The sequence below is a fragment of the Enoplosus armatus genome, chromosome 18, assembly GCF_043641665.1.
Source record: "Enoplosus armatus isolate fEnoArm2 chromosome 18, fEnoArm2.hap1, whole genome shotgun sequence".
NCBI classification, from domain to species: Eukaryota; Metazoa; Chordata; class Actinopteri; order Centrarchiformes; family Enoplosidae; genus Enoplosus; species Enoplosus armatus.
In genome coordinates, this window is record NC_092197.1 from 9200274 (window position 1) to 9224603 (window position 24330).

Below are 24330 nucleotides of genomic sequence, written 5' to 3' on the forward strand. Positions count from 1 at the left end.
ATAGAATGGATGCGATTTCTACAATATGTGTGTGTTTGCCCTTTGGAGTGGATCCTGCTCCCTCGGCACACTTGAACATAACTCTTGAGTAAAGTGCATGCTTCAGCTAAGTGTGGATTTACTTGGCTTTGTGCATGAGAGGACAAATGCAGTTTCAGACACAAAGGAAATGTGCGATTCACAGGGTAATTTTCTAAAGCTCCTTTGCTGCAATTCTTACTCACTGGCAGGAATACAGACAGTGCATCAAAGATACACTCTATTCAGTTGGCAAAATATGCTCTCGTGTTGACTCAGCGGTAACAGAGGGGCAGAAGTGAAGTTATTGAAGCACTAGCAAAGGAATATTCTTTCATGTCGAATTACTGGAACATTCCCTGAGATATTTTGAGCTCTACATTTAGCTAACTAATGATTCTGAGACAAGTGGATAGAGCTTGAATGAAAAAGAAAATGTTTGTTTGGTCTGTGCTGAATCAAGGTGCACATGTTTGTCATTATATCTATCAAGGGGACATGGTGGCAGATTTTCATCATGATTCAGAAGTCCTTTTGTTTATGTTGTGCTTATCTAATGCAGTGGTCATCTGCGGAAGGATTTGACCTACATGTGTCTACACATGTCTATCTATAGGAACCTGTCCTCCTTTCATTTGACAATATGAACTTACCCAAAGGATACTTCCCAAGATGCCAAGTAAAATACACAGGACACTTCGTTTTGCAACAGATAAGATACCACAAGGGCATTCTCCTCATAACTCCCATACTTGACAAAGCCGATTTGCATACAGTTAAACACATTTGGAGTTGACTGAATACAAACTATTTGCCTCTAAGGTACTCTGGAGAAATGCAATCAAAAGTGAACTAATTTGTCTAGATGTAAAATGTTATGATTAAGCATGTATTCCCTTGCCTTCAGGACACCGTTCAGATTTCCACTTAACAAGAGATTACAGTAAAAGGTTCTAATAACTACACAAAGAAGGTATACAGAAATAATTGCACACTTACATGTATATTTTCACTGAGATGGTACAATCAGCTTTTGCAGTATGATGAATTTCTATAGGAATATGTGTGATTGTGTGAAACCATGTCCACCATAAACCAGCCAAATCTGAAAACACTTTTTATGTGTCCACACAAGCATCTTAAGGTTGTTTTTGTAAAGATGTCTGAAATACTGAACGCTGAAGAACACTGAAACGTATAAACAATAAGAAACTTCAACATCAAATCTGTTATCAAATCAAATCAAATATGTTTCATGACTCATCTTGAACCTGGGGGCATTGCACAAATGTATCCCATAAAATGTGATTTAGGGCATCGTATAAAACTGCACTTGATTGTTAGCTTGTGGGTTGTTGTAGCTAGCTATATGATATCATAGGAGATGTGTGTTTAGATTTGATTGGGCAAAAACTTTGTTTACATTTCCAAAAGAGCGTGGTTGTGCTCTAATTTATTCATTAGTGCCTTTGCCTCCAGATTTACCCACTCTGGACAGCATTTTTGAAAAGCTCAAGATTCAGGTGTGAAAAACACCGGCTTAGTGTGGACGGAGGACCAAAACTGAGAGAAAAACATATGTTTCATTTAGCCAGCTGAGTGAGAATGTACTCTGAGAGAGAGAGAGAGAGAGAGAGAGAGAGAGAGAGAGAGAGAGAGAGAGAGAGAGAGAGAGAGAGAGAGAGAGAGAGAGAGAGAGAGAGAGAGAGAGAGAGAGAGAGAGAGAGAGCTCAGTTCGCACACTATAAGGTTTATTTTGCTTTCTTTTTAAAGAAAACAGCTGAAGCTTTAAGAAGCATAATTAGCTTCCAGTTACAAAAATCTTTATCATGTGGGCCATGGGAATATCCTACAAGAATCATTGCTCAGCTTAAGTACTAACACAAATTGGAAGGGCAGTTTCTATACTGATCAATACGTTGCTTTGGTCAATACAGTTTGGGGAAATAGCAATGACTTACATGACTGCGCATGCTTGCTAAGCTGTTTTGTTATTAAAGGTATTGAACACTGCAGTGTGTGTAAATGTGTTCACACATTTGGCTGGGTGCACCTAATTGACACTGATCATGGGAGGAAACAGAAGGCAAGGAAAGCAACATGTACAATTGCCATTGTGTTTCACTGGAACGCTACAATATGTATATCACATTCCTGCAGGAAAACATCGTACCAGGAAAACACCGTTTGGAAGTGTTCTTGTCTTTGAAACTGTGTTAAAATGTTTAAATCATGAGTTCATAAAGTTCAACCTAAAGTAGTTCAAATATTAGAGAATATTCAAATACGGGCCAAGTTCTAGGTCATTTACACTTCTGGGTAATCAGGTCTCATCCTGAATCTTTTCAGATGAACCATATGGGCAAAAATACACACACGCACATATACATGAACACACATGCAGAGAGAGAAAGGGATGAAAGACTGTCGGCTTGTCCCTCTCTCTTTCTCTCTTTCATGTGCTGATGAAATGAAGGCCTAATGTACAACAGGTGTGACATCTTCACACAAGGATATTTCTCTTTTTTTAATCACCTCTCAGCGAAACTCAAATGAACTGGGTTGGACTGCTTTTAAATTTATGATGTGGATGGGCTGTCTTTGCTGTTCATCAAAAATGAAAGAAGGAATGAAGAAAAGGAAAACGCTTTCAGAGTGATAGAAACAAGAAATGATAATGGTGTCAGTAAAATCAAAAAAGAATCTGTTAAAATCTATACAATTACATGCACATTACAGACAAGATTATATTACAGCGTCACACCTCTGAATACTGTTCATGAATGTATTTGCTCCAAAGTATTGTCAGATTGACACTCACTCACACAGCTTTCACAAAAGTTTTCCCAAATAGCTATTAGAGAACATGACAAGGCAAGAAAAAAAAATTTTGAGTAGATTTCCCTGGGTACCGCTTGAAATGACCGAATTGGGCCACAGTAATCTCATTCGCAGCTCCCCAGCAGCCACCCTCTTAATCAGGGCGGTCAAAGCTCAGTGAGCACTTAAAGATCAGCTACAGTGCATCCTTAACACCACACTGCACCACCATTGTGCTACGTTATGAGTAGGGGTGTAATCACTTAATCCAAAACTGATTATATTTGAGTTTGATTTTTTCATAAAACTTCACTTTCTGCAGACGAGTGGATTTGATTACTCAACCCAATTTGATTTGATCCATTTCAATGCTTTTGTGTCAGAAAGAACTAAAATCTAAAAGCTATAATCAATACTTTTACATTAATAAAGGATCAAATGATTATGTGTAATGTGAAAGGGGTCACTCGTAGTGACGAACCCGCAGAGAATTATCACCCAATTCTGTAGTTCCCCTCAGCTCTATGGAGGATTCAGCATCTTTCAGCTCACCGCTTTGATTTTCTGGCCGATAGATTTACTGTTTTGGTTCACTCTCATAGTGTTGGTTTCGGTAGCTGTTTTCAGCAAAAAAGCTTAAAAGATCTGCTCAGCACCAAACAGCAGACAAAGTTAGCGACTGGCTGGTGAACATAGAGGAGCATTTAGCAGCTAAAAGAGCCAAATATTTCACAGGAGTTGGTGTAGACTAAAAACAGAGCTAAAAGGAGAATGAATATTGGACTTACATCCATGAGGTGAACAGAAACACGCCAATGTTGCTCCATATCTGCTGGACATGTAAATGTGCAACTGTTTGCTAACATGTTGGTCATATCAACTTAAAAGGTGATAATATGTCAATGTTGTGTTCACAACTGCTGCATGTGGCAAAAAAATCAACAACTGCTCAGTAGTTTGTACTGACAGATGGAAGGTGAACATGAACACAAATATGTCAACGAAAAGACAAAACAGAGCAGTTGGCTTTCCAAGCTCAAATCACACACAAGAATTTTGTAGTTTGTATCTTAGTTTTTATGTATTAAACCTGTCACCACTCCCCAGGTCAACTGGCACACTGAGAAAACACCCGGTACTCGCAGTGCTCAGGACTCAGTCAAGTGTAGTGCTTTAAATGATCACAACAAATACAGTTTACCACAGCTGTCAACACAGTGTAATTTTGTCCAGGCAAAGTTCAGTTAATATATATGAAGTGCAGCAACAGAAACCTGATTGCGCTAGAAGATATCACTCTTTTGGTATAACGGAACAGTGACAAGCAGGGCTTAAATTGCACTGAGTTGACACTCCACTAAAGCAGAGCAACTATTCAAACCCAGCCAAATCGTAATGATGCTAATGTCACAGCTGCAGGAAAGTGTTATATGTTCCTGATTGAGTGTGCATGCTTGGGAGTGTGTGGTGTTCACGGGGTGTCTGTGATGGGGATATGCACAAATATATGCAACCCCATGTGTTCATGTGTTTACTGACTCATCTTTGGCCTCAAATGAAATTGGAAATGCTCCTAGATGTGTGTGTGTGTGTGTGTGTGTGTGTGTGTGTGTCCATGTGCCATACCTGTTCAAAATGTGGAACGTGAGGCTCCCTCCTGTGAAGCTGGAGCTGCTTGTCAATGTTGTCCTTCAGGCACTGACACACGCGGCGCTTCTGGTCTGCTGAATAGGCTTCCAGGCTGAGCAGGCAGTCACACTTCTAGAGACAGAGAGGGAGAGGGAGAGGGAGAGGAGCAAGAGGGGTGGAGGAAAAGACAGCGGGCAATTAGGCATCTACTGTCAGAGACGTGAAGAAGAAGTGTCTCCTGATCTTTGGATAGTAAAAGGGTTCAAGAAGGGTAGAGAGAACAAATAAGAGGTTTACTATAGAGAGTATTAAATGTAAAAGAATTAATGAAAGGCAAAAACGTGAGTTTTGTTCTTATCTTATGGGCCCTCTTTACTGAGACCTTAAGACTAGAGCTACCAGTGTGTGTGTGATGAGAGAGGATAATGACTAACAAAAGAGATGAATTCATCACCAAGTACAATATCAGCAGGGTTGTGGTTCCCTTGTGTATCCAGCAGAATGAAATAGACACAGTGTCCAAATTAGTACAGTATGTGCTGTCACTCGTCTGCATGTTTCATCTCACACTTTTTGCACATTCAGTTGTCATCTGAACTTTGTTTTCATGACACCACAGACTGTAAAGTGGTACAGTGCTCGTGGCAGCAAAACGCTAGCTTTAGTGAAATTAGATAATGGCCAGTATCCACTTTAGGCAGAATTTGATATGCTGACAAAAGGGTTACGTGACCAATGGCAAGATGGTGCTCTAAAAGAGTACAAATCAATACACCCCTGCTGGGAAATACATGAGCTGTCAAATATTTGACAACCAGTGGTTTAAGTTGGAGTTGGCAGAGCTTGGTCAAATAGCTTTTGACACAAAAGGACAGAAATACCCCTCGGCTTCTCTCCAGGACATCCAGAATCTGTGTTTGATCTCAGTGACGTCCAGATTAAATCTCTAATAGTTTAATGGCTCCATTTGTTTTTGGTTACTATTCCAGCAATGTACTTTATATAAAATAAAAAAATAAATCTTTGATATGATACATGAAACTAATTTATGTCAACTTTTGCTCCAAATCCTAATTTGGAAACTACTTCCGAGCAGACCTCTTAAAAAGTACAAAGAGGAGAGTTAATCGGAGTATAATATCTAGGATATGAACACCTTGTGCCAGTTTGTGTCATTTGAAGTCTGGAGTTGTTTCTGGAGGCTGCAGTGTGAAAAACAGAAAAAAAGTTCTGACTTATAATTGATAATTGATTCATTCATTGTTAATTGATGGGTATTAGTTTAGATCCCTCACATTCTTGAGACTACTTCATAACCTTAAACATCTTTTACAACGGCAACAAAGCCTCGCTTGGGCTTCGGTGGAAATACTGAATGTCGTAAATGCCTCTGCGTTTCATCTCCTCATACACATAGACTCATCTAACGGTGCACACAGCACATTTCTATTCGATATGACAATCCATGGCTATAGACCAAATTAAAGAATCACCTAATTGTATTTTCTATTGAACCACATGACATATGGTTCTCAGGGTTCCCATCTACCAGATCACTATCCAGTCATTTGCACACTCTCATCCACCTTTGCTGTTATACCACTAAGGAATATTCAGTTGAAGAATAGTTTCCATTATTCCTTCCTATTCTGACAGTTCAACATAAATGGAAGCTATTGTGCTCAACTACAGGTTTTTTTTTTCTATTTCTCCTCTTTCCAATTTGATCATTTCCATCTCCCTCGGATGTTCTGCTTCCGGCGGTGTCAGGGAAAAACATTTGTGTCCTGACATTTTTGGGCACGAGTCAGGCTATAAATAGGATTTTTCCATTTTGTGCAAGTCTTCGGAGATTGACTGAAGTCCTCAGGGCTTTTCTTGACGCTCACTGCCCTGGTCAGCGGTGAATCATGATGCTAGTTGATTTGCCTGTTTCCTGGCTGCATGGGCTTTTGCATGACCTGGTGTGTTGATATCTCTTGGCCTATCTGTCTCTTTCAATGTCACTCAATGTCCTGTTGAAGATGGGGATGCTGCTGTTGTAGGGTGTAATGGCACAAAGCCTTGTCATTGTTAGTGATGCTAATGCAGGGTAAAAAGGCATTTAAAGCCTGCATTAATGGTAGTAATGTCAAGGCAGTTTTGCCTTGATGCAGTATAAAGATGTACTGTGTACAAGGCACAGGTTTGTGTTAATGTTAAGTGTTAAATATCAAGAAGAAGAAGGGGAGCAGAACATTTTGTTGCTAACTCAACCAGAAAAAACAAGGACCTGAGGCAAAATAACAAAACACATGAGGTAAGAGACAGAAAACAAGAAGACGGATTTTCAAGTCAAAAGGTGAGATATAAAGAGACAAAAAACAAGACAGAGAAGCTGGATAGATAGCAAAGGTATTCATGAAATTGAGCCTGACTGTTTTCAATTGCACCACAAGATGATGAAATGGGGGCTTTTTCAGAGCAGACAGAAATCAATGTTGATGTTCTTTGATATCCATCATTTGGACTGAATCCGAGTCTATAAGGGCGCCACAGAGGCCATAATACTTGGAACGTATGCACACACACACGCACACGCCGACTTCAATGTAAACAACTAGCCACCAAGACAAAAACTTACAACACTGTTGTCAGTGAAAATCTCATAATTCTATCTAAGGTTATTTTGGAGTTCCCATGTAAATCATTACATGATATTCTGCAGGTCAGGTAAGGTCAGCAAAAACTCTTCAAAACCCAGTGGGTAAAGTGGAGAATGCACGGTAATCGAGCTGGAAGGAATCCTGTATCCCTTGGTTGTGAGTAATGTAAAGACTGTAACCACAAAGGATAAGGGGCTCTGTAGGGCAATGTTGGTTGGTCCACCACTTTGGTCCAAACTGAAATATCTATCTATCTATCTATCTATCTCTCTAACTATTGCCACATAATTTTGTACAAACATTAAAGGATCCTCATAGTTTTCCTCTAGAATCACCAGCAGGTCAAAGTTTTCAATTATCGAGTGAAATATCTCAACATCAACTATATGGATCGGCAGAAAATTTAGTAAACATATTCATGCTTCCAAGATGCCGGCAACACTTATTACATTCCCATCACCCTTGGCTACATCTTAGTATGCTGATATTAACATCTAGCTCAAAGCATCACTCAATGTACAACTTCACAGGGCCCGTAGCAAAAATACCCGACGTCACCACAGATTTTGGTCTGTTTTCCAACCAGATGAAAACAGAGACAGGCCTTTCTTTGTTTATATTTATGTAAACAAGAAAAATTAAGGAAAACTTTGTAGTGGTTCCATCAATAGCATGTCCAGGCTTGAAGTATGAAGATTGAAATGAGAGTTTTTCTGCTTTACTTAGCTAATGGCATTAACTAGCTGACTAATTGACATCACTTGATTTCATGGTTGCCTAGAGACAGCAAAGCAACACTTCTTATGCACTCACCAAATTATAATGGAGCAGTGTGGAGTCTCCAAAATGACACATGGTCACACCCCAAGCCAACTAACCTTCAATCACATAATGCTCATGACACCTGTTAATGGCAGAAATGTAACACACATGAAACACACACACACACACATTTGCCAATAATACATCTGGAATTTCCACACGTGATGTAATGCACTCATGACTGATCAAGATAAGATTTCTCTGTTTCTCTGTCTTCCATATCCTTTGAGCATTAGTTAGAAAATACTGCCGCTTCTGGCCAAGTTTTTCCAGGTAACTCCCCACTGTCCCACAATAGACAAAACACATCTGCGATGGAGCCATTCAGGGTCCCAGGGACACGCATCCACACACACACATCCACACACAGCTTTAAAATCTGTACACAGAACCACTTTGGACTCTTACTATACAGCCTCACTGTAGCAACACATTTACAACACATAATGATTAAAAAATAAAAACAAAAAGGCAACCAGCTGGGACGCTCTGCTCTGTGAGTCACAGCAAGGCACAGGTCTCAGAGCTGCATGAGGGCTTACATCCTAATCTGTCAAAGAGAGGAAGTGTGTATGTTTACACAGTCTTGCTGTGTAAATATGAGGCGGTACATGCAATACTGTAAACCACTTACTGACATCATGCACATTTTGTCTTGGCTAAAGAGAGAAGTGGGGGAAATAACAGATGATGAAAACTTTAGAATAACATAGATTTTCCTTTTAGTAATGCAGCACACACAGTAGAGCATTTCCTTTTCCATCATATCTTCAAAATTCCAGCAATCAATTTCCATTTCTCTTGTTTATTCTTGTGTAACATTATTCCACATTCTTGTGCTGTGCTGTTTAACTGAGCATTGTTGCATCTATCTGGGATAGTTTTCCTGACATTATTGCACTAGATCAGTTAAAATAATCAGTCATGCCAGAAAATGAGTAAACTGTAGACAGCTGGTCACAGACCACATGTTTTAGGCAGGAATCGTCTGGAGCCAGCTGGATCTTTCTATAATGTTGGCACTGCAATCTATTCATAGAACAGCTGTCTCTTAGTTTGAACCAGATTTAAGTGCTACTTCCTTTTTGTGATTTTCGTCTAGGGTTGAAATAAAAATACCAGTAACTTTAAAATCAAAATTCAACTGAATAAAATAACATCATATTCAGGTTGCGACCAAATCACCTTCAATATTTGGAATGTTATGAGTTTGAAGGGAATTTGCTGGAATCTCCCCGACTCTGTGGAAGCAGGTCTTTGGGGATTTTCATGTTGAGGTCATATTGCTTCTTGGCATTAAACAGCATCCGGTCAGCGACCCAGGCTGCAGCCCTAGAAACCAAAGGAGTTACCCTTTTCCAAGACAAATTGCAATTTGGCAGTTTCAGCAGCAGTCAGGTCATAAATCAATCCCTTATTATTGGAATAATAGCGTGACTATTTATCTTATTCATAAAATGATAACCCAAACAACCATATTAGCTAAAATAGCCAATGTTTCACTCTAGCTCTTACTTTAGTTTACCCCTGTTCATAAATCCACCTGTCCAAGAGATAAACATGAGAGCTAATGAAACAAAATTCAATGAATGGCCACTGGCCTGCCATGGAGTGGCTAAAAATACAGGCAGCATTTCCCCTTAATCAGATTGATTAAAGTGCTCCCTGGTTGAAGCCCTCCCCCTGAGCCATCTGGCAGATGAGTTTTCAGTGTGTCACTGGACTGCTGTCAACACAGCTCACCTACACAGCTTCAGTACACGTTAGCATGGTTTCAGTGACAGGTAATGTACGTAACACTATTGAATGGGCACACAATCAGGAATATTATATATCCACACTGTTATAATGACCTCATTCTAACGTGGCAAAGATAACATATACTGTATATTATGAATGTTTCAAGGAATAGTTTGACGCTTAAGGAAATATACTTGGGAAATGCACTAAATCTAGTAGCATTCCATATATTCCGACTTTCATTCTATATAGTTTCATTTCATATATTAATTCCATATATTCCAACTTCATATTATTATATATATATATATGCATCATATAATTATATCGATAGATAGATAGATAGATAGATAGATAGATAGATAGATAGATAGATAGATAGATAGATAGATATGAAGCAGTTAGCAGCTGATTAGCTTAGCTTAGCATAAACAGCCATTACATGCCAGAATAGAGTGGGGAACTTGGAGTCATCACCATGAGGTTGCCAGGTAACCAGGAGAGACTCCAGGAAGTCACTGCTCCCGTCCAAGAAATATTCTAGTACATAACGACCTTAATAACACAACTTGTCACTTTGGTTTTCGTATGGAACAAACAAGTAGCAATATGTACGTATATACATGTTAATTACTAGCTTCAGAGGTGCTGGTAGGGGGACTTTTTTTTTTTACCACTGGATAGAGCCAGGCTACTTGTTTCCCCCTGCTTCCAGTCTTTATACTAAGCTAACTGACTGGTGGCTGTTGCTTCACATTTAGCTTACAGATATGAGAGTGGAATCAATCTTCTCATCTAACTCTGGACACACAGTGATAAAGCACATTTCCCAAAATGTCGAACTACTGCTTTATCAAGGAAAAATTCATGGATATTATCAGATCTTTTTTTGGGCCACATTCAAACGTGAAAGGAATCAAAATATCTGACAATTCAAATTGGTTTTTATTTTGCTTGGAATGCTCGCACTTTTTTCTCTCCAATGTTGCCCAACTACCAGCAGTGAAGAAAAGTGCTGGTAGAGCACCACCCGCAGTCACGACTGACCCTCAAGCCCCAGATCCTCCATGCCCTTATCCCAACTCCAGCTCAGTCCCAGCTTCAATTATCACTTGTTTTGTTTGCACCCTTTGCAGATGTGAAATTAGTTCTGCCCTTGGGATGAACTCCTGTCTGAGGTTTATTCAAGTACACAGGAGTCTTTTGAGTGTACTGGAGGCAGGTATGCTCACTTTTAAAAGTAAACAAACTGTTTAAAAGTACGAAGAAAGGGAATGAGCCAATGAGAAACACACAGAAGAAAGTGGAATCTTCTAAATCTTATGTGCACACCACTGAAGACCACTGCGCGAAAATGAGAACACATATCCTCAATGTGACAATGGTAATCTCTATAAGGCAGTGAAACAGGTCTAAATGAAGACATAATGCCATCAACCGCACTCTCTATTACAGGATTATGATAATGATAATGAGAATACTGCAGTGTATGCTTTGTTTTTGTAATATTGTAAATCTCTAAAATAGCTTTTCAGATACTTGCCAGACACAGGAGTGCAGGAATGGTAAAACATAAAATGTTATACGTTATATCCAGTGTTCATATCCTGCTATGCTCCTCAGAGATCAAAGGGTTTTTTTCCATAACAGGTCCCTATACACCATAACGCTAAGCAGTGTCATACCCTATTAGTCATGGCCCGTACACTGGTGCTGAACATGGTATCGTGACTTGTCACTCCGTCAGCTACATATAAAACAACAAGCACGTCACCTATTATCTCATAGTCCTTATTAATCGAGCGCATACATGCATGCATAAAGCCTTCAGACAAAACCTTCATCCTCTCTGCAGTGAGCTATATGGTTTCACTTCTAAGCATTGAGGCTTTGTAACTGTAGCATTTAATGGATTTATGGCTTCCAATTAAATGTCATGTAAACAAGATCTAATGATGCTTAAGTAGCTAGCTGACTCTTAATACAGTATATCCTCACTAATGTCACCGGATGTGGAAGCCACTTAAGCTCTCTTTTACTTACACTATCTTCCCCTGTTATTTTCTGTATCCTGTCCTGCTGGTCCAAAATGAAAGATCTAAATGTCTATTGGATGGATTACGATGACATTTTGTACAACCATTTCATGGTCCCCAGAGGATGAATCCTACTGACTTGGTGACGCACTAAATTAGGATGATGGACATGGTAAACACTATACCTAAACATCAGCTAGCATTTAGCTCAAAGCACCACTATGCTTTAGTACAGCCTTATAGAGCTGCTAGCATGGCTGTTGACTCTTAGTCTTGTTGGTTCTCTACAGCAATTTACATTTATTTCTGTTGATTCCTTGTATGAAACTACATCTGACTACATCAGAAGGTCTGGTGATGTCAGAGTAAGGTAATGGAGTCTGGTTCCCATGCATGACTGTCTCATGACTCTGGAGGATGGCTGAAAAATTCCTTCCTGAATGTGGGAGTCTATATATATCAAACGGGAGTGTGTTTCTCTACACAGACACTACAACAACACCTGTACGATATAGTGCAGTCTAATAATAAACATGTTAAAAACCTGGTTCATATCAGGGTGGAGTTGACCTAGTCCCTATACTGCTCCAAGGTAAAGGTTCTGGCTTCATGCTTATAATTGTATGTGGTCTCAAAGGTAACCCCTGATGGATCAACTAACTGGTAATAATTTGTACCACAAACAAACGCATGTTTTATATTCGACAAAAAAGGAATGCATAAAATGTCATTCCCTCTCAACTCAGTGGCTTTCCCACACTCTTTCATCTATTTCTAGTTTGTATCTCTGGTTTCCAGCTCAGAGCTCTTCTGTGGTTTGCCTAGACATAGCAGGCATGAAAAGAGCATGTAAACTGGAGTCCTTGGCCCGAGGCCCTTCCTATACCCACTGGGGAGGATGATAAGCACATGACAGGGCCTAGAGACAGTTTTCTGAAGTCATCTACTGTTTCCGAACAGTTTTCTCTGACGTTTTTTGCCTCTTTTTTTAGTAACTGTAGTTGTGCGTGTTTCCTTTTGTCATGATCTTTACCCAGTCAGTGAGTTTATTGATCATCTGGCTTTTTTGCCTTTTCACATGATTATACCAATTATGCTTTTATTGCATAAGCATGAATGCACTATCTTGAGCATTAGATAAGATTAGCATTCAGGGCAAAGCAGTTTTTTTTGTACATTCAATTTGTGATTTTCATGTGTCCGATAAATACATCAGAGATCATTATATGAATTTAATGGCCGTGAATTTGATAATTGTTGTGAAAAGCTTTTCTTGTTGAATCACTGTTAAATACTGTTAGTACGTACATACCCATGAAAATGAAAGATCAATTATTAATTTGGAAATTACTTCTGCACACTTTCCCATAAATAAATAAATAATAAGTATTGCTGATCACCTTTTGCCCTGCACCTAATGGAAGCAGTTTAGTACAGCTCAGTATACTGTCATCACTGAAACTAATGTTGCTGGGTAAGTTGTTGGTGGTCGTAGATCTCTATGCAATCATATCACTAAGATGGAGGTCTTTAAGTGAGCATATTTAGATGTATAGCCACTGTCACTGCAGCCCTGCCAATATGTGTTAGCATATTAAATCAGAGAAAAAGCAAAGTACACTTTAAGTTGTGGCTCAACTTGAATGAAGAGGGTACATCTTGGTTCAATCAGACCCCTGAGAGGCTGGTCCAGCCCAGGTCATGTTATGAATGGCAACCATAAAGTAGGTATTTTGCTGACAAGAGCCCCTGGGTGCATATCATTCACACTCTGCCTTCAGACTGCAAGCCTGTATGTCAAGCAGTCAATGATGTGCCTGAAAGCACAGAGAAACTGCATTGCAGAGATGTGAAAAAAAGGCATACTGTTCAGTATATGTATACACCTATAGCAAACAAGCACCTATACACAGTATGTATATCGTTAAAGATTTGTTTAAGATGTTTTCTTAGTCCTGGAAAAAGCATCAACAGCAAGTCTTCACTTGAAGTAATCAAATCAAAATGTCACAAAAAGAACACTCTGACCTTTTACTGTACAGACCTCTTGCAAAAAAAAAAGCAAAAAAAGACTATTTGTATGCACAACACTGTGCTTTGTTAGCCTGATCACGGCCTACACGCAAGCCATCACACTGTGATTTCACCTAGTTTGGCAATATCGCTCTGCATTTTGGTGCCTCTCATCTCTTCTCAGTCACCACATTCTCTATGCTGTTTCAAGTATGCAAAAGATAATTCATATTTCAAAACCAATAACTGCAAACTCCATATGAAATACGATTTGCATGCATGGCTCAAGAGTGAAATCGTTAGTAAAAACTGACTGGATGAAGAAGTACAAATCTGATACGTAATATAAATGCATGACAACGTTAGGAGGCGAGTAGTTTTAGTCATTGTTACTGCTGTGCTTTGGTAAGTGGAGATTATTCATGATTTCATGGTCATTAGGGACGACTGCATTGTGCCAACCAGATACTAATGGATACAATGGCAATTTATGGGAAATAGTGGTGAATGAGGGACCGTGCACTTAATGGAATTCTCAGCAACCATTACCAGAAGCATATACAGCAACTTTTGGTACAGTATAACACCAGGAACAGCACCGTATAACACAAGATATGATATAACTGTCATCATGGTCACCATATAGCTAAGTGAAAAATTACAGCACCATCAAAGTCATATGGCTGTTCTACTTGAGCGTAAACAAACACTTACTGTAATCACATATAACCTTTAAATCTATTACGTCTGACGTATATTAAGCTAATTGTTAAACTTCAGGCAAATGATTATGCATATAACTCACTCGAGACTCAAGTTACATTTAAGTCAGACAGATTCACATTAAACAACCATAACGTTCTTTTTAATAACTTACATTTTTCCTGTACTTGTAAAGTTTTTTTTCTATCAGACTCAGCTACTGCTCTTACATAAAATGGCACTATGATTTCTGTTCTTCCTGTTTCAAGCAGTTGAGCGACACAGTGAGAACAATACAAATCTCCTTCCCTAAACCTTTGAATTTACCCTGACCGGAACCATCAATCAGTAGCACTTACATCTCCTGAGTCGGATAGCAGGTGCTTCTGAAGAGAGCTCGCCTCCCTGGTGAACCTCTTCTTAGGCCCGACTCGGTCGGCCAAGTTGCCCATGATGACTCTGTGATGACCCTGATGCACTCCGCTGGTCAATAATCTCGTACAGTGTCTCTCCTTGTCTCTCTGTGTTTTTCGTTTACCTACACAACGCTTTCTTGCTTCCTATCTTCCTGCGTCACTGACACACTTACACACGACACACACTTTACTTTCCAGAGACACAATTGCACCCAGCCCCCAACCCCCCTACACAACCGCACACACACATACACTTTCCTTAAATCTGGGTTAGATCAGTTCCGTTTTGAGCAAGCTGCTAAAATAGGATGACCTCCAGTGATGGAGGAGAAGGGCAGGAGTAGGCTGAAGGAGGAGAGCGGACTGTGACGGTGTCAGAAACGGAGAACTTAAGAGGAGGAGAAGACTGAAATTGTATAATTGCTCACAACTTCAGGAGAAAGGAGGAGAACGTTTTTTTACATAAATGAAGAAGAAGAGACATTTTCAAAAATGGATGCCTCCTTCAAAATGAACGGTTAACACAGTGGACAGCAGAAAATCCTGAATAAACTGACATGGACGAGACATGATTTTGAGAGACTCATGTTGTCTTTGCATTTGAAGGTGTAGGAGATAAAACGCTTCCCTTCGATGAGGAGATCTAGTGTCTGTTGCCTGATGAGGGAGTCCATTGGGAAAAGCAGTATTTTGTGATACGTAAGAGCCACATATGTTGCTGTGTGGTCTCTTGAAAAATCAGTGCAAATTTCCAATTTTGGTCTACATGGATTTCTGTTTGTGTCTGCATTTGTGAATGTGTTAATGTATTTTTTTACATTCTGCAAAGTATATGTTTTGTGTGGATGTGTGTGTGTACGTGCAAGTGTGGCTTTCCTATGCTTTTCTTTTTTGTGTTTAGTAAACCAGCACATGTTAAGTTATTTATAGAAGTATAAATATGATATAAATACAGTGTACTATTTACTTTTAGGCATGTCCAGCATTTTCTGTGACACAGGCCACTTATAACAACATATGTTCACACAGAAAAGCAAAAAAGGGATCACACCAAAGATAAATTGAATTGAATTGTATTATAAGAAAGGGGGATATATGTCGTGCAGGCAAATGCAATGTTTAACTACAAGCATGCAGTGAGCAATAAGACGGTGTCCTCTATTGCTCTCTCATTCTCTGTTTGTGTGTGTGTGTGTGTGTGTGTGTGTGTGTGTGTGTGTGTGTGTGTGCATGTGAGTGACCTCTGCATAGACAGGCCAGAGAGAGCAATTAAATTAGAGTCTATCACATAACACACATCTCCAATTTGAGTAAACACAAACAAACACACACACAACGCAGCAGCAGCAGCAGCAGCAGCAGCAGTGAGGGTCAGGGTCATTGAAGCACTTCAAACATGTCTTCATCTTCTCTGATCAGCAGAGCTCAATAGTCGAGCTATTGAAGACCTCTGTAGAGGTTCTCTACCAGTCTCTTTTGAAAATCTTTTCCTCTCTCCTTCTCTTTCATCCCTCTCTCCATCCGCCTCACATGTTCCTCACACGTCACACATCAGGGTTCCCTAACAGTAGGACCAGCAGGTCAACCACTCAGTAAAGACTCATCACATCACTTAGAGATAAATGAGTACTACAGTAGTTTAGCAGCTGCTCATGCTAACTTTGAGTGTACCTGAATTACAGAGAGAAGAGAAGAGAAGAGAAGAGAAGAGAGCTCCTTCATTGACTATTTGATCATTTACCAGCACATTTGTATACCTTATAGCATAAAAGAAATTAGTTTATGACCAATGAATGATATTATAGATCTAAAAGTACCTTTTTTACCGTATCTCTTACAGCACCTGTGAGAGATAGGACTGTATGCTGTGTTTCATTGTGGCTGCTGTTTGCTCCCTGAGGTATGAAATGAACTGCTGACAGGTGTATCAACTATAATAGATGACTGCACATTTGTGTGTGTGTGTGTGTGTGTGTGTGTGTGTGTGTGTGTGTGTGTGTGTGTGTGCATTTGACAGGACGGACGGAGTAACGAGAGAGGGAGGAGGCTGAGCCAAGTAAATCTTAACTGGAAACAAACACGCACACACATACACAATCTCTTTGCTGTTTCTCTGTCTTCTGTCATATTTACTGCACTTTTGGCTGCCTCTGCTGACTGTTTTGCTACAGAATCAATAGTTCTTTTCAAGCCTAAGGTGTCACACTGTCAATGGTCCCTACTACTATGAGTGTGATTTGTTCATATATGGTATTTATATGATATTTTTTAAGCTACAAGGAACAAAGTACTGCTGCCCAGAGAAAACAGAAATAATAATTACATAATATATACACAAGTCAGTAAGAAACAGTGCAACATTGGAGAATGGAGAAATACAATAACATAATAAAAGCTACTGCACAACCCAGGAGCTCATACAACCATTCTAGCAGACCTTTTCAATGTGCTGTATAAAATCCAAAATCCGCCTTTAACTCACTCAAACTCCCTCTTTCTCTCCCATGCCGTCTTACGTAAGAGTTTCTATTTATATATGTTGCCTAATTGGTTAGACTGAATAATATTGAAGCCTTTTCCTTCCTTTTTTCCAGCCTGTGGGACAGATATCAGGCCCCTCACATTCTGTCTGGAATTTATGAAAGAAGGCCCTTTAAAAGATTCATAAGCTGCTAATGAGGTTATGCAGCACATTTCAAAGCAAAAAATAGTGAGACGATATGTGTGAGTGTGTGTGTGTGTCTGCGGCAGGAGGGTTGGGGTTTATATATTTGCTCAGTGAAAAGATTGTCCATATGAGCAGACATTTGCAGCCGCAACAAATTGCAGACGAGTCACAAAAAGGGAAAATAGCCCCTTTAGCTATCCAGTCTCTTCAGCTTACATTATAAAACACTTCTGAGACATTTAATCTTCAGTTTAAGTGAGTTTGAGGAATGTTGAAAAGCTCCAGTTTCATAAAATGGTTTCAAAAAGACAAAAAAGAAAGGTTGTCTTGATCAGTTTGTTCAGGCAAGAGTTCCATAGATTCACAAGATATGTGTTTTGAGTTGTGAGTTGTACAGTTCATTTTCACAGCTTTCTTGGTCAAGTACTAAGAAGGCTATAGACTGGCATTTGTCTTGTCCAAAATTAAGGATGGTCCGAGCCAATCCTGAGGATCAACATCGAGGCTGATCCAGACATATTTTAATGGATCAGCTAAAATAAAGCAGATTAAAATCCAATGCTTTCTTTACTTAACTCCACTTCAGCCGGCTAGTGTTGCAGCATGTTGCTAATTAATGATAACCAGCTGGGCTCAACACTTCGAGCATTTCACTCCATATGAGAGTGAAAATTAGTGAATGTGAAATATGATTTGGTCGCACCAGTTATTAACTAAATCTGTTATCTCTCCTCTCTTATTAGCAATGTGCAAAGTACAAGACATTCAGGTAGCGGCTTCTCATTTTTACATGGCACACACTGTCGCTTTCGCCAGTTAAAATCACAAACATTGCCAGTGGTAGGTCATATCAGCTGTCGCTAATTAATCAGTTCAGTGACTAAATTAATGACATGCCAAAATTAAATGTAGCTGTTGTCGGGTTTGTGTTCTCTCTTTCTCGTGTCCTTTTCATGTTGTGGCTACAGGTTGTGAACATTAACCATGCTACCACTCCACACATTTGTGTTTCAACAAAATACAGATCTTAAGATATTGAAAACTAAACCTAATTATATTTGGTATGGGATTCAAAAGGATTCACATTCTACAAGTGGGTTCAATTCTGGATTGTGAACTAAATAAAATGCTATTGAACCACAACCCTACCCTTCATCATGGTGCCACCCAGCTACACATCCTTGCTAGTACATGAACCATGGATCTACTTGGCTAATATTTCAGCATGCTAATGTTAGCAACTTTTATACTCTGACATGTTGTGTCTTCTACACATTAACATGATAAGATTGGGGTGAAATGGCTCCGGAGACAGTGTGGCGGCTGTTGCAGTAGGATACAAGTATCACATGTATAGTGCAATACATATATAGTTATACACTACAGTGCAACACATCCATACATATATATACATTGTTACTGTATATATATATTTTATCTTTATTTTTTTTTTACCTCACTTCACTTAAATACTGTAAATGTGTATATTTTTTATTTCTATTTCTTATTTTTATATTTTGTACATACCTTTAGTTCTAAATTATGCTATTTTTCTACTCTGGAATGGGAGCACCGGTACTGTATAATTTCCCCCCGGGGATCAATAAAGTATTTCTGATTCTGATTCTGATTCTGACAAACAACAGCTTGAGAGATGTGTGCAAAATGAAGAAGAGAGAGGACATAAGAAGGTGGAAGAAAGTAATGAGTACAAGTGATGAAAACATAATGTATGGCTACATTAAAAGGGTGATGAAACCTGTAGATTCATTCCCTCTCTGCACACTTCCCAAGTTTAAAAAAAAAATGCAATCACATGGCCATGGAGAGCAGCAGTGGAAAGGGAGGGGCTGAGGAGATGGGGAAAGGACGACCGGCTACCACCACCTGCAAACAAGCTCATTAACTTCAGCAGAGCTGCCAGGACAAGAGAACATTTCAAGACTGGAAAACATCCAAAACGATCAAATCCTATCAGAGAGTATGTTAGATAACTATCACATCCTCCTTTTTTCTGCCTGCTTCCCATCAGCCCGTCTTTATGCTTTCTGCCTCCTCCCTCTTGCTCTCTTTGACTGCAACTTATTTTACATTTTTATCTGAAAACTACCATCTAAACAGTATAAGGACTACTGGGAGGTAGGATGGTGATGTGGAATCCAACTGGTATTTTGAGTGATTTTAAAAGCTGCGCTAAAGTAAGACATTTTCAGTCCCAAAATAAAGAAAGAGAGAATTAGGATTGATACCACAACAATTCTGTTGTGGTCATGTATTTTTATACTGCTGGAACAATGGAAAATATTAGCCTTTAAAGTGCCATTTCAGCTAACCAGTGTTCAATAATTGATGAACGCAGCAATGAAATATTAATAATTACATCCTCCTCTTTCATCTTAAAACGACAGCCTGAGAGGTGTTACAGCAGATGTAAGCAAGGGTGATTACTTTTAATAATAACTATGATTGTCTAAACAACAAAACAAATCACAATATCAATAAATATGCATCATATTTGAACACATTTATATTTTCTTATACTCAATACTACTAAATCTGGGCCACATAGTTCAGTGTTTTACTTGTGTGAACATGTAGACTTATTTATAATGGGGTCTATCTTATATCTGAATATATAAAATACTTTTTGGCCAAAATATAAGATTAACCACCAAACCAACTGTTTTAAGACAAATAAATAGCTTGATGGTGCAACTAGGTCCCTTGTTAGGTCAAAACTCTTGTACAGTGTGTGTATCAGCATTTCCTGTTGTAATAAACGTACATAAATATAACAAAACAAATGCATGTTGTGTGTGTGACAGAGACAGGTCTGAGATGGAGTCAGTTCTGAGAAAGACAAACAGAGAAAAGACATTTTCATTAGAGCTTTCTGCTAATCCTTGTGTCCTCCCTGTAATGTGATTTCCACCAGAGTCAATTGCCCCTCCGGCTCACAGACGAAATAAGATGTTCGCATTAGACCTTCCTTTTCCCTCTTTCTCTCCTTCTTTTTCCTTCAAACACACACACACAAACACACACTCCTTTTGTCTTACCTCGGTCATGTGAATAAGGTAGAATCTCAGTTCTTCAGCATAATCTGTAAAACAAAGAAAAACATTCATTTTAATTCTTTCTTTGTTTCATCTTTCTCCTTCCTGCCAACGACCCAACCGTCTCTCCTCTATTTCATCGTCATTCAATCCCTTCCTTCCTTCTTGTACATAAAGCAGCATCTTTAATCTGATTATGACTTTGCCAAAATACTTTTACTGATGCAAGGCTTTTACTTTCGGTCAGTCTTATAGACATCCACCCATAATTCACTAAAGTAGTGCTCTGTGAGACAGGCCTGTGGGTCTGGAGTCAAGATAAAGGGTTTTAATCGAGTGACCCCCCGCCCCTCCTGACAAACACACACCCACACAATCTATATATGTTGTGGTGATGTTTACTGTTTTATTTCAAATAAGGCACACAACCAACATTCAGACTGACTGGCAATCCTGTCTAATGTCACACTGAGGAGCAGCTAGACCCTGGGCTGAGATTCAAAATGATTAAATATGTTCAAGAAAGACAGGGATCATCCATTCAAACTTACATACCTCCATTTCCCCATCCTTCCTTCTATCTTACATTGGTATAGAAGGGCATCTATCTATCTATCTATCTATGTCCATGAAACTCACTTTTTTCAGTGCATTAGTTAGTGCAAAATGGTGCACTGGAAACTTGGCTTAAGTATTTCTTTATTATATTAAATATTCATAAAGAAAAGTTTAAAATAAAGTTTGGTTTGATCAGACTTGATTGACAGCGACCAAACACCCCGCCAAATGTCATTAAATTGTGATTCAATGAGAAGACAAAATCAGAAATACACTTTCATGGGAAATAATCAAAATTGTTCTAACTTTGGCAGAAATGTATGATTTCATGAGGGACCCCATCACTCACAGTAAGAAGCTGAATGAGAAAAAGTGTTTTCAGGGCCTTTGATAATATTCAATGAATGCATCATTCGTCATTGAGGTTGTTGGGCAAAGCACAACGACCAATTTAACCATAATGTGTTAGTCGATAATAACAAATTATCATTCAAAGCAGAGTATTTATAAACATGTCCAGAGGGGACCTTGAGATCATGACCCTCATCCTTCCAGTGATTACTAAATCCAGTCTCTCCAGACTCAGTCCCACAACAGAGCTACCCTTCTTGGCCAGACTTGAGCCTGTAAGCTTCGCCAGCCTTCTCTTTGGCTCTTCAGCATAGCAAAGAAGAGTAAACTGACAAAAACACATGGAGAAAACACCTGTGGTCATCTCTTGCACACACTGAAGGACCTCTTCAGGAAGAACAGTCTGCTTTTTTCTTTCTTGTATGTGTTATTATGCTCCAGGACCGTGTATGAATCCATCCTCTACTTCCTCACCCTGAATATTGATAGCAGACAGCAGCCTCCCACTGCAGAGGAAGTCCACAGGCAGCTCTTTAACTGTTTCCTGTTGCTGCATTTTATGAATGTCTCCATGAGGTCTGTAAACAAATGCAGCCCACAGTGTTGAACAGAGAGGAGACCAACGCCACCTTAAGGATGTTGGGTGCAGGCGAGGCCGTGGTCAGTGTGTGATGTAGGAACAGCAGGGCCCATGTAAAGTGCTGCATTTCACCAATTAAAAAAAAAAATGTGTTTCTTATAACCAACAGCAGAGGTCACTGTTGGATATCTTTCTGTTTTCAAAAACTAGCAGCGCTTGAGGAGCTTGTTGATGAAGTAATATGAAAACCTGGTGACTCACATATTTTCATGTCCATGTTTTTAGTTTAAATTAAAGAATGGTACTATTCTCTATAGGCCCAAGAAAATTATCAAAACTCTTTCTATACTATTGAAAAGACACATTGAAATATTGAAATAAGAATACCTGATAGCATTAACCAACTCGTATGTCACAGGTGTATCCTATCCCACTGAAGGACAATACCAAAAAAGAAAGAAAAAGCATCTTTTGCTTCTTGCACTGTAGTTAATTGATTGATCTCTCCAAAATTTCACATTTTGCATCACAGTTTTAACTGTTAAGTTATTTTTCCTTTAACGATGGTGCAGGAGATGTCAAAAGGCTTGATAAGGTCATGTATGGAGTCTTCTTACTTTGTTTAGCACAACGATAATGTTTGGATTGACACACAGTCATTTTGGTTTTATGTGTGGTTAATATCACTCTCAATGTTTCCCACGCTCCTCAGCCTAGTATCAGGGTGACAGGAACACAGGAAAGCCCCTGTATTGAACTTGTTCTGTGTCATTACATGCACACACACACACACACACACACACACACACACACACACACACACACACACACACACACACACACACACGCGTCAAACACACCCTTGCTGAAACAAACACAATCCCCCGGCGCCTCTTTCCTGAGTGACGCTGCCGAAGCGAAATAACAATGACAGGCAGCAGGGCGGAGATGTGTGTCTGTGTGTGTGTCCTCTCATGAAACACACACACAGACACGCAAACCCCACTGAATCCCCTCCCTGGTGATCTCCAATTGTTTGGGTGAAGGGTGGAGGTCAGAAGAGGCCCAGAGGAGACCAGCAGTGTCTGTGGGGAGGGCAGAGGAGCTCAGGCCACCCTGTATCAGGGCGCTGTATTATGAATTCAGAAATTGTGCTCTCCCTTTGTGCTCTCCCTTTGACAGAAGTCAATTTATCTGCTTGACCGGTTGCACTAATAAGCAGCATCTTACATTTCAGTAACATTATTTTACTGAATGTTAGCTGAAATGAACGAATCTCGGATGGAAAAAGAATTAAGAACTGAAGCAGCAACAAAACAACAAACCATGAAAACAGGCAGGTCAGCACCTCAATGCCCTATTAATCAAACCTATTAATCACTCAAAATGGCATTCATTTGCACTGAGTGAATACCTTCATTTCCAATCAGTGATCTCTGAGCCACAGTTGTCTCCCCTTACGCTCTGAACACTATGCTGCAATTAAAAAGTCATTATTCTCGGAAAGAGAAGACAATTTCCTCTCAACAACATCCTTTTAACACCTGTTATCCTGCTAAACCAATCCCATAATCCTGACGATACTGCCCTGCTGTTAAATCCTATTTATTGCCACTGAGCTTTTGGCACATTTTGGACGATATGGCACTTGTTTTCTGGTTTATATCCTTCTCAGCATAACAATCAACTGACCTGACACCCAATATGAAAGTCAGCTGGTGGAGAGTCACTTATTACTGTTTCTTACCCATGCACTTATCAATTTTCAGAATTATGGGTCCAAGTGTACCACCTCTCCCCTGACGCTGTCCCAAGCATGACTCCAAACCTTGCCCCCGTCTCCGCCCACCACTCTAAACACAGATATTTACAATGAGCCCTATTTATTTGACTTGCCCAGGCTCTGCACAGCGCTGATGGCCAGACTATTCTCTCCGTATTGCAGGGGGAGATGGTTGTTTACACCAAGGTGAAATAAAAAGACAAAGCAACAGGAACTTGGGCAGCCTTTTCCTAAATATCCTGTGGTTAAGCTCAACTGGAAATATCATTGTAATCATAGTACTGTATGTTTATTTCTTCTTGTGCAATTTTTGTATTTAAGTGTTAAATTTCCACACAAACACATTTGTTTGGAGATATGTATACATATTGCAATTTTCGCCAATTGTTCTATTTGGATTTACGTAACATGAATTTACTCTCAAATTTTGACCTCTCTGTTGTGCTGAATGACAAACACACCACACTTGTTGATGATCACCTCAACATCTCTG

General features: G+C 39.4%; 1 protein-coding gene across 2 annotated transcripts in view; it reads right to left on the reverse strand.

The window, feature by feature from the left end:
* Positions 1–24330, reverse strand: part of rgs3a (regulator of G protein signaling 3a) — a 138644-nt gene that overhangs the window by 57680 nt on the left and 56634 nt on the right. For both annotated transcript variants that reach the window (XM_070924095.1, XM_070924096.1), the window contains 2 exons: positions 20569–20612; positions 4465–4599 (listed from right to left, as the gene is read on the reverse strand). In XM_070924095.1, the coding sequence (XP_070780196.1) occupies positions 4465–4599; positions 20569–20612 (179 nt within the window). The remainder of the gene's footprint in view (positions 1–4464; positions 4600–20568; positions 20613–24330) is intronic.